General features: G+C 64.1%; 1 protein-coding gene across 1 annotated transcript; it reads left to right on the forward strand.

Annotated features, from left to right (window-relative positions):
* Positions 1-1,774: 1,774 nt before the first annotated feature.
* On the forward strand, positions 1,775-10,405 carry LOC134426329 (glucagon receptor-like). The gene is made up of 14 exons (XM_063171260.1): positions 1,775-1,967; positions 2,552-2,698; positions 3,669-3,765; positions 4,023-4,130; positions 4,622-4,743; positions 4,821-4,927; positions 4,993-5,149; positions 6,692-6,851; positions 7,031-7,091; positions 7,517-7,586; positions 7,937-8,025; positions 8,517-8,655; positions 8,932-8,973; positions 9,098-10,405. Exons 2-14 carry the CDS (start codon positions 2,621-2,623, stop codon positions 9,167-9,169), a joined length of 1,302 nt encoding a protein of 433 aa, XP_063027330.1. The 5' UTR covers positions 1,775-1,967; positions 2,552-2,620; the 3' UTR covers positions 9,170-10,405.
* Positions 10,406-10,583: the final 178 nt, after the last annotated feature.

Raw genomic sequence — 10,583 nt, forward strand, 5'->3', positions numbered from 1 at the left:
CTATGGAGACCCACCTGGGTGCATCCATATGGAGAGGAACAGCTGTGGAGACCCACCTGGATGCATCCATATGGAGAGGAACAGCATGGAGGCCCACCTGAATGCATCCATATGGAGAGGAACAGCTCGTTCCTCACGTCCCCATTCCTGGGACATGGCAGACAATCCCATCCAGATGGACCTCAGCAGGGCAGTAACATCCAGAGTTTGGGATTCCTCTCTAGGGAATGGCATCCAGTGCTGCAAATCCAGCATCCTTGTGGGATGAGCCCAGCCCTGCTCCTGCTGCCTTTGGATGGGTTCACACAGGGACATCTGTGGGGTGCAGGTGTGCAGTGTCAGTCTGGGAAGGGGGACCTGGCTGGAATCGTCTCCCATGAGTGCCCCGGGGCTGTGGCATCATGGAATCCTGGAATGGTTCAGGCTGGAAGGGACCTCAAAGCCCACCCAGTGCCACCCCTGCCATGGCAGGGACAGCTCCCACTGTCCCAGGCTGCTCCCAGCCCTGCCCAGCCTGGCCTTGGGCACTGCCAGGGATCCAGGGGCAGCCACAGCTGCTCTGGGCACCCTGTGCCAGGGCCTGCCCACCCTCACAGGGAACAATTCCCAATATCCCATCCATCCCTGCCCTCTGGCAGTGGGAGCCATTCCCTGTGTCCTGTCCCTCCATCCCTTGCCAAAGTTCATCATCTGTCGATGAGCAGACACCTGAGGGCTCATTTCCCCCACAAACATCAAATCCTTTCCCTGGGCTGCTCCCCAGGGCGTTGTTTGTCACTTGGAAAAGCAGGCACCTCTCGCATGGCTGCAGCCACAGCTGTGACTCCTCATCCCCCTGGCTCCTGTGGCTGCTCCACTGCAGCAGCTTTCAGACAAACATCTTATTTTGCAAAACAAATGTGATTTCTGGTGCATGCAGCCAGGCTGGGGGATGGTCCCCCATGCTGCAGGGCAGGGTGGGCACCAGCATTGCAGCAGGAGGGAGCACAGCTGCACTGGGAGGGACAGGGAGCCTGGAAGGGCTGCATTGGTGATTTGGGCACCTCAGGGGGACCTCCTGCTCCACTGGTGGCAAAGGCACCTTCCCCAGCACAGAGCCCTCCCTCCCACTGCCAGCACGGGCTGGGCAGGCAGCAGGACCAGGGCCACCAGGATTGTCCCATGGCTTGTCCTGCCCTTGGAGCTGCCCTGGATGGGTGACAGGGCGCATGGATGTCACAGGCTGTGCCCTCTGCCGGATCCACTCCTGTCCCCAGGATCTCCTGGTCCCAGGGGAGGGAGGCCCCCACACCGCCCCTGCCTGCACCGGGGACAGCCGCGGGGACACCGAGCCGGGCAGGGGAAGGACTTGCCCCGGGGCTGTGTGATGGAGGGTCAGGGGCTCTGCAGAGACTGAAGGGGGCTGGATCCTCGATCTGCTCCCTGTGCCCCGCGGTTTGAGGGCTGGGCCCCCATCCCTGTCCCCGTGTGATGCAGCTGGGGACCCTCAGTGGGGCTGCACCTGGACCTGTGCCCCCATCCCCGTGTGACTCATCAGGGACCCCGGACAAGGCTGTTCCCCCATCCCCGTGTGTTTCCCGGGGGGCTCCGTGCTGCAGCTCCGCGGCCGTGGGGGCGGCGGCACCGGGACCCCCCGATTCCCGCGGGGCCCCCGGAGCCCCGGGAGGCGGTGCCGCCCCCGAGCTCCCCCCGAGGCCCCCCCAGAGCCGCCTCCCGTCGGGGCACGGCGCTCGCAGGAGGCGGCTCCGCCGCAGACGCCGCTCGGTCACCGCCGCGTTCACCTCGCGGAGCCGGGGCTGCCCGTGACACCGGGAGCAGCGGGAACAACGGGAATACCGGGAACAGCAGGACACCGAGAACACCGGGAACACGGGGGCTGCCAGAAACACCGGCGCTACCGAGGTTGCCGGGAACCCCGGGACACCGGGAGCAGCGGGACACCGGGACTGCCGGTCCCGCGGAGCCGGGTAAGCGGGCGGAGGGAGCGGCGGAGCCCCGGGACCCCGCAGGCACCGAGGGGGACCGGCTGAGGACCCTCGTGGGGTCGAACCGGGAGGTCCGAGCTGTTGGGGGGGCCGGGCTGGGATCGGGCTGGGAGCGATGGAGCCTCGGAGGAGCGGGGGAGCCCCGGGGGTGGCGGAGCCGCTCCTGCCCCGAGCCCCGGCCGGGCTGCGAGGGGTCTGGGCCGGCGGGACCGGGCGGGCCGTGCTGGGGCACAGCGGGCATGGGGGTCCCAGCCCGGCCGGGGTGCGGGCCCAGGGGACCCCAGAGAGGTCTCGCTGCCCCCCGTCCCTGCAGCCTCTTCCCGGCTCACCCAGGGGGGCACGGGGGTGCCACCGGGGCTGTCACGGTGCCGTTTGCTCCCCTCGGGGCTGGAAGCTGAGCAGGCTTATCCAGACGTGACATTCATTTACACCCCGGCTGCTCTGCCTGGTGCTGCCCGAGGTTTTGGCTCCCAGGACATGGCCAGGACCTTCTCTTCTGCTGGCTTGGGGAGCAAATCTGTGCCCCCGCAGAGCCGAGCCGCCCCCGCTCCTCCGCCTCTCCCCAGGATCGGGGTTCCCGGCCCGGTTTGAGACGCGCCCCGGCACTGGGAGCGCTGGTCAGGCTGGGAGCGGCCATGGGGGACACGCCTGGAGCCGGATCCCTGCGGAGCCTCGTCCAGCTCGCCTGGCTGTGCCTCTTCTCCTCCGTGCCGGTGAGCGCCGGGCTGGGGCCGGGGCAGCGGGGTTGGCACTGCCGGGCTCTGACCCTGGGGCGGCCCCATCCCGGCCCCATCCCTGCTCCATCCCGGCCCCATCCCGGCCCCATCCCGGCTCCTGCCCAGCCCCATCCCAGCCCCATCCCGGCTCCATCCCTGCCCCATCCCGGCTCCATCCCTGCCCCATCCCAGCCCCATCCCGGCCCCATCCCTGCTCCATCCCGGCCCCATCCCGGCCCCATCCCGGCTCCATCCCTGCTCCATCCCGGCTCCATCCCGGCCCCATCCCGGCTCCTGCCCAGCCCCATCCCGGCTCCATCCCGGCTCCATCCCGGCCTCATCCCGGCTCCATCCCGGCCCCATCCCTGCTCCATCCCGGCTCCTGCCCAGCCCCATCCCAGCCCCATCCCGGCCCCATCCCGGCTCCATCCCTGCCCCATCCCTGCTCCATCCCTGCCCCATCCCGGCTCCATCCCGGCCCCATCCCTGCTCCATCCCTGCCCCATCCCGGCTCCATCCCTGCCCCATCCCGGCTCCATCCCGGCCCCATCCCGGCTCCATCCCTGCTCCATCCCTGCCCCATCCCGGCCCCATCCCTGCTCCATCCCGGCCCCATCCCGGCCCCATCCCGGCTCCTGCCCAGCCCCATCCCGGCCCCATCCCGGCCCCATCCCGGCCCCATCCCGGCTCCATCCCTGCCCCATCCCTGCTCCATCCCTGCTCCATCCCTGCCCCATCCCGGCTCCATCCCTGCCCCATCCCGGCTCCATCCCTGCTCCATCCCTGCCCCATCCCGGCTCCATCCCTGCCCCATCCCGGCTCCATCCCTGCCCCATCCCGGCCCCATCCCGGCCCCATCCCGGCCCCATCCCGGCTCCATCCCGGCTCCTGCCCAGCCCCGGCTGTGGCCGCGCTTCCCGGGGGCTCTCAGGGCTCTGCAGGCTCTGACCCAGCTCTGGGTTTGCAGCACGGCGGGGCCAAGGTGCTGGAGAAGACCTTCGAGGAGTGGCTGCGGTACCGTGACGAGTGCCTGAGGAGGATGGCGAGCGAGCCCTACCCGGCAGGTACACAGAGCCAGGGCTGGGGCTTGTCCCTCTCCAGTGTCCCCTGCCCCGGTCACCCACGGGACTGACAAGGATCTCCACGTGTCCGATGGCATACCCAGGGCTGGGTGTCCCGGGGGCTGAGGCTGCTGTGGGGCACACGGGCCCATTTCAGGGTGGCATCAACCCCCTCAGAGGTGCTGGGATAGCAGGGCTCGGTGTGTCTGTGCCACCAATCTGAGCACTGGCTGTCCCTGTCCCTGTCCTGCCCTCGGAAGGGCTGTTCTGTAACAGGACATTTGACATGTACGCCTGCTGGCCCGACGGGAGCCCCGGCACCGCCGTCAACGTCTCCTGCCCCTTCTACCTGCCCTGGTTTGAGAAAGGTGAGGATGCTCTCCTGCCATCCCCGAACTGGAATCCAGGGCCAGGCCCTTCTGGGGCTGGAGAGGCTCTCTGGGCTCCTCTCCTTTCCCCTGACAGGGGCTCCGTGAGCAGAGCCGGGGTGAGGGGACACCGGGGCTCAGAGCAGAGCCAGCTCTGCCCGTGCCTGCCCTGGAGAGCTGAGCAGGGACAGATCCCTCATCCTGGGACAGGGGCTTGGGGGAGCCTGGGGCACCGTGCCTGTGCTTGGGGAGCCTGGGGCACTGTGCCTGTGCTTGGGGAGCCTTGGGCACTGTGCCTGTGCTTGGGGAGCCTTGGGCACCGTGCCTGTGCTTGGGGGAGCCTTGGGCACCGTGCCGGTGCTTGGGGAGCCTTGGGCACTGTGCCTGTGCTTGGGGAGCCTGGGGGACTCTGCCTGTGCTTGGGGGAGCCTGGGGCACGGTGCCTGTGCTTGGGGAGCCTGGGGCACTGTGCCTGTGCTTGGTGTCCGCAGTGAAACACGGGCTGGTGAGCCGCAGGTGCGGCACCGACGGCCAGTGGGTGACAGTGAACGGCAGCCAGCCCTGGAGGGACTATTCCCAGTGCGAGGATGAGCTGGAGGTCACCGCTGAGGAGGTGGGACACGGCTGGGATGGCCGGGGCAGCCTGGCCGGGGTGGACACGCACTCACCCGGGGCTCTGCTCCCCTGCAGGAAGGCGCCCGCCGGCTCATGGTGAGCTTCAAGGTGCTCTACACCGTGGGCTACTCGCTGTCGCTGCTCACCCTCATCTCCGCCCTGCTCATCCTCACCGCCTGCAGGTAGGAGCCGGCCCTGCCCCTGCTCCCTGCCCGCCTGGCGGCCCCGCCTGACGCCGCTCCCGCAGGAACCTGCGCTGCACCAGGAATTACATCCACGCCAACCTGTTCGCCTCCTTCGGGCTGCGCGCCACCTCGGTGATGGTGAAGGACGCGCTGCTGGAGCGGCGCTGGGGCGTGGAGCTGGTGCAGGTGGCGGACTGGGAGGCTCTGCTGAGCCACGAGGTGAGCGCTGGGCTGGGGACAGCGTGAGAGCCTCGCCCTGGGCAGGGCTGGGGGGGATTGGTGCTCATGCAGCCCCAGAGCCCCGCTGGGTGAGCTCTGGGGGGGCCAGTGCTGCCCATGCACATGATGGATGAGGTCTTGGGGTGCCTGTGTATGGTCCTGGGGTGCCCATATCCCTGATGGATGAGGTCTTGGGGTGCCTGTGGTGGTCCTGGGGTACCCATACACCTGATGGATGAGGTCTTGGGGTACCTGTGTATGGTCCTGGGGTGCCCATATCCCTGATGGATGAGGTCTTGGGGTGCCTGTGGTGGTCCTGGGGTGCCCATGCACCTGATGGATGAGGTCTTGGGGTGCCTGTGGTGGTCCTGGGGTGCCCATACACCTGATGGATGAGGTCTTGGGGTGCCTGTGTATGGTCCTGGGGTGCCCATATCCCTGATGGATGAGGTCTTGGGGTGCCTGTGGTGGTCCTGGGGTGCCCATGCACATGATGGATGAGGTCTTGGGGTGCCTGTGTATGGTCCTGGGGTGCCCATATCCCTGATGGATGAGGTCTTGGGGTGCCTGTGGTGGTCCTGGGGTACCCATACACCTGATGGATGAGGTCTTGGGGTATCCATACACCTGATGGATGAGGTCTTGGGGTACTTATGTATGGTCCTGGGGTGCCCATGCACCTGATGGATGAGGTCTTGGGGTGCCTGTGTATGGTCCTGGGGTGCCCATATACCTGATGGATGAGGTCTTGGGGTGCTATTCATGGTCCTGGGATGCCCATCCACACACTGGACACACTTTTGGGGTGCCTGTGCTGCCCATGACCCAGCAGGTGAACTCTTGGGGTACCTGTGCACTCGCTGGGTGAGCTCTGGGGGTGCCAGTGCTGCCCATGTGTCACTATAGGACACGAAACAACACGAGCACACAGTGCTGCTCTCAAGGTGAAGAAAAGGGAAGTTTATTACCTGACTCTAACATTTATAGATTTCTAAAAGTGCCAGTGGATTGGAGGGTGAAAGTGCCACCTCTCCAATGACACTGGACAAACCAACAGTCCATCAAATTTCTCTTCTGTGAAAGAATGCAAAACAATGAGTTATTTACAGAAAGTGTGTGAGAATGTAAACAGAAAGTTCGTTACAAGAATGTAACCATCAGAAGGCTTAGAAAATCTTAAAAAATCAGGGTGCACACCCATGCACCTGATGGATGAGGGCTTGGGGTGCCCATCCACATGGTGGGCACGCTTTTGGGGTGCCTGTGCTGCCCATGACCCAGTGGGTGAACTCTTGGGGTACCTGTGCACCCACTGGGTGTGCTCTGGGCCTTTGTGGCACCTGAGGGATGAGCCCTTGGTGCCCCCCGTGCCCCTGGTGGGTGAGCTCTGGGGGTGCCTGTGCAGCGTGGGGCAGCTCTCAGGGTACCTGTGGCTCCATGGGGTGGCTCTCAGGGTTCTTGGGGTGCCTGTGCAGCACCACCCCCCCGTGGATGAGCTCCTGGGGTGCCCACGGTGACCATGGGGTGGCTCTCCCGTGGCAGGCAGCGCTGGGGTGCCGTGCAGCACAGGTGCTGATGCAGTACTGCATCCTGGCCAACCACTACTGGTTCCTGGTGGAAGCTGTCTACCTCTACAAGCTGCTCATCGGGGCCGTGTTCTCCGAGAAGAATTACTACAGGCTCTACCTCTACCTGGGCTGGGGTAGGGGCCTCCTGGGCGCGCTGTGGGGAGGGGACAGAGCCCGGTGTCACCCAGGGGCACCACGGTCCCAGGAGGGTGCAGGGTGGGGGCTCTGCCACCCCGGGGTCCCCCCAGCACGGGGGTGGTTTCTCAGCTCAGGAGGGTGCTTGGTTTTACAGGGTTTGCTGTGTGACTTGCAGGGACCCCCGTGGTGTTCGTGGTGCCCTGGATGGCTGCCAAGTACCTGAAGGAGAACGCGGAGTGAGTGGGGATGGATGGACAGGGATGGATGGATGGATGGATGATGGATGGATGGATGGATGGATGGATGGATGGATGGATGGATGATGGAGGGATGGATGGATGGGGGATGGGGGATGGATGGATGGATGGATGGATGGATGGATGGATGGATGGATGGATGGGGGATGGGGGATGGATGGATGGATGGATGATGGAGGGATGAGGGATGATGGAGGGATGGATGGATGGGGGATGGATGGATGGATGGATGGACGGATGGATGAAAGAAGGGATGGATGAAAGAAGGGATGGATGGAAGGGGGTCTTGCTGGGATGCTCAGAGGCTGCTGAGGGTCCCTGAGCCCCCTGGCTGGGTTGGAAAGCTCTTGGATGCTGCTGCCCCAGCCCATGGTGATGGTGCTGTCTCTCCTCCCCTCTCTCAGGTGCTGGGCCCTGAATGAGAACATGGCTTACTGGTGGATCATCCGCATCCCCATCCTGCTCGCCTCCCTGGTAGGGAACAGCTGCCAGCCCTGGGTCTGTTTGGACAGCAGCAGCTCAGCCCCTGGCCCCTGGCCCCAGGAAGCTTCCAGCAGAGGCCAGGAGGCAGAGCTGGCCTGCAAGGACCAGCCAAATGCTCAAGGGGTTCAGCAGTTTGCTGACCCTGGTTCTGGGGGTTCATGAAGGAATCTGGGGTGCTGAACCCCAAGGGAAGGGGCTGGGGGTGGCTCTGCTGCTTTGTAGCAGGGATTTTGGGATGGCAGGAGGGGAGGAAGGGCAGCAGCAGCCCCGGCAGCGCAGGGGGTGCCATCTCCACGGGGGTGCTGGGCTCTGTGTGCCCCTGCCCTGTCTCCCCCTCCCAGATCAACCTGCTCATCTTCATGCGGATCCTCAAGGTGATCCTGGCCAAGCTCCGCGCCAACCAGAAGGGCTACGCCGACTACAAGCTGAGGTGGGCCACACCCCTGCCCTGTGACAGTGCTCACAGGGTTCCAGGATGAGGGAGGAGATGAGGGTCTGACTCCATGTTTCAGAAGGCTTGATTCATTATTTTATGATATATATTATATTAAAACTATACTAAAAGAATAGAAGAAAGGATTCCATCAGAAGGCTGGCTAAGAATAGAATAGCAAAGAATGATAAGAAAGGCTTGTGGCTTGGCTCTCTGTGCAAGCCAGCTGGGCTGTGATTGGCCATTAATTACAAACATCCAACATGGGCCAATCACAGATGCACCTGTTGCATTCCACAGCAGCAGATAATCATTGTTTACATTTTGTTCCTGAGGCCTCTCAGCTTCTCAGGAGGAAAAATCCTAAGGAAACGATTTTCCATAAAAGATGTCTGCGACACTACCCCTCCCCGGGCCTCTCCTGCATCTCCTTCAACGACCACCCTGGGATTAACTGGGAGTTTTGCTGTCCCCTTGCTGTCCCCCAGGCTGGCCAAAGCCACCCTGACCCTCATTCCCCTCTTTGGGATCCACGAGGTCGTTTTCATCTTCGCCACAGACGAGCAAACCACGGGCATCCTGCGCTACGTCAAGGTGTTCTTCACCCTCTTCCTCAACTCCTTCCAGGTGAGGGGGGAGTGAAACAAATCCTTGCTCTGGGCACACCACGGAGCAGAGATCAGGGGCTCCCTCTCTGGGCTTGTTCTGCGGTGCTTCCATGGGAAGGGCAGCACTGCCTCTGTCCTTGAGGGCGTGCTGCTGCCTCCTGTGCTCTCTGGGCACTGCTGCCATGGGGACCCCGGCCCTAAAAACACCCAGGAGTGGCCTGGGGGGAGCCTAAGCCCATCCCAGCCCCAGGAGAGGCACAGCAGGGAGGGGACTCACTGCTGGCTCTCCCTACAGGGCTTCCTGGTGGCTGTGCTCTACTGCTTTGCCAACAAGGAGGTAACATCCCTGGCCCTGTCCTTGTGTCTGTCCTGTCCTTGTTGGCACCTCCTGCCCACCCCACCCCGTGCCTGCAGGGAGGGCACAGCCATGGATAAGCCCCTTCTCCCTCCCTCCATGGCAGGTGAAGTCTGAGATGAAGAAGAAGTGGCAGCTGTGGAAGCTCGACCACCCGGTGCTCTGCTGTGCCCAGTGAGGGGGTGACAGCCAGGGCAGAGGGGCTGCAGGGAGCTGTGCTGGGCAGTGCCCACCCGGGATGGCCAGCGTGGCACAGGTGTCTGGCTGTGCCACACGGGAGCTGCTGGAAGGGACATTCCTGCTGTGACCCGAGGGGAGGTGGCACCTCTGGCTCTTGCCAGGCATTGCTGTGTGGGCAGCCCTGGTGCTTCTCCCCTGCCTGGCAGCCTCCCCAGGACACCTCCCACACACAGGGAGCCCCTGGACACCCACACCGCCCTGGGCACCTGTGGGACCACAGCAGGCAGGGGCAGCCTGGCCCTGCAGGGGCAATGGGAGATGCTGCCACACCCTGGGCCACAGCACAGCCTGTCCCTGTCCCCGTGTCCCAGCCCAGGACCATCTCAGCAGGCATCCCCAGCCACCCTGTGAAGCTCTGCACAGCGAGGGGCTGCTCCTGCTCCCACCCTCATCACTGACACAGAGCAGCAGCTCCCATCCCCTCCTCGCTGCCCAAACCCCTGGTGCCCCTGCCATGGGCAGAGCCAAGGATGGAGCCCCAGAACCACCTGGGAGTGAAGGATTTGAGAGCAGCAGCTCACTGGGGCAGAGCCCAACCTCCCCCATGCCAGGTTCAGCACCCAGCCCAGCCTCCCCTGCTCTGTGGAGGGAAAGCTGGATTGCCAGCCTGGCAGGAGCTCAGGAACCAAAGGATAAAATCCTGGCAGTTTGCTTTCCAGGGGGGTGCCAAAGCATCCTCCTGCCCTGGCCAAGCAGGCTGCGGATCCCGGGAAGCCCAGGAGGAAGAGAAGCAGCAGAGGTGCTGTGGTTTGAGCAGGGCTGCTCCTGTCCTGGTCCTGGGGGAGCCCAGAGCAGCTGGAGACACCCCCAGCCCCAGCCCCTCACTCTGGCCCATGGGAGCAGCACAGACACTGCCAGAGCTCGTTCCCATCACATCCCTTCCTTTGCCATGCACGAGTCCCCTCCAGGCAGGAGGAGGCAGCTGGGAGCTCCAGGAGGTGCCCATGGACACAGGATGTTCTCCATGGACACAGGATGTTCTCCAGGCCCTGCTGCTTCCCCGAGGGGCTGGGGGAGCCTCTCCCAGTGCCTGAGGGAGGAGCTGCCTCGAGCACACGAAGCAAAGAGGCTGCACCAGCCTGGAGTCACGGTCCTGGATCGATGGAACCCCCACGAGACCAATTTACACGTTAACTCTCTTTTCAAATGTAAATAAATATTTATTTTTCAACAAGCAGAGCCTGCTGCTTCTGTCTGCTGCAGGGGAGGGAAGAGGCTGGTGGGCAGAGACAGCTGAATCTCAGAATGGAATTGGGGGGAAAGAATCTTAAATCCCATCCACTGTCCCAGCTGCTCCCAGCCCTGCCCAGCCTGGCCTTGGGCACTGCCAGGGATCCAGGGGCAGCCACAGC

The sequence above is a fragment of the Melospiza melodia genome, chromosome 18, assembly GCF_035770615.1.
Source record: "Melospiza melodia melodia isolate bMelMel2 chromosome 18, bMelMel2.pri, whole genome shotgun sequence".
Classification (NCBI taxonomy): domain Eukaryota; kingdom Metazoa; phylum Chordata; class Aves; order Passeriformes; family Passerellidae; genus Melospiza; species Melospiza melodia.

What these genes read in the sequence shown, in the direction of transcription:
- LOC134426329 (XM_063171260.1), top strand. Translation starts at nt 2,621, where the DNA reads ATGGGGGACACGCCTGGAGCCGGATCCCTGCGGAGCCTCGTCCAGCTC. An exon ending in GAGCGAGCCCTACCCGGCAG is followed by an intron (nt 3,766 to 4,022) that starts GTACACAGAGCC and finishes TGCCCTCGGAAG; the next exon opens with GGCTGTTCTGTAACAGGACA. An exon ending in ACTGCTTTGCCAACAAGGAG is followed by an intron (nt 8,974 to 9,097) that starts GTAACATCCCTG and finishes CCTCCATGGCAG; the next exon opens with GTGAAGTCTGAGATGAAGAA.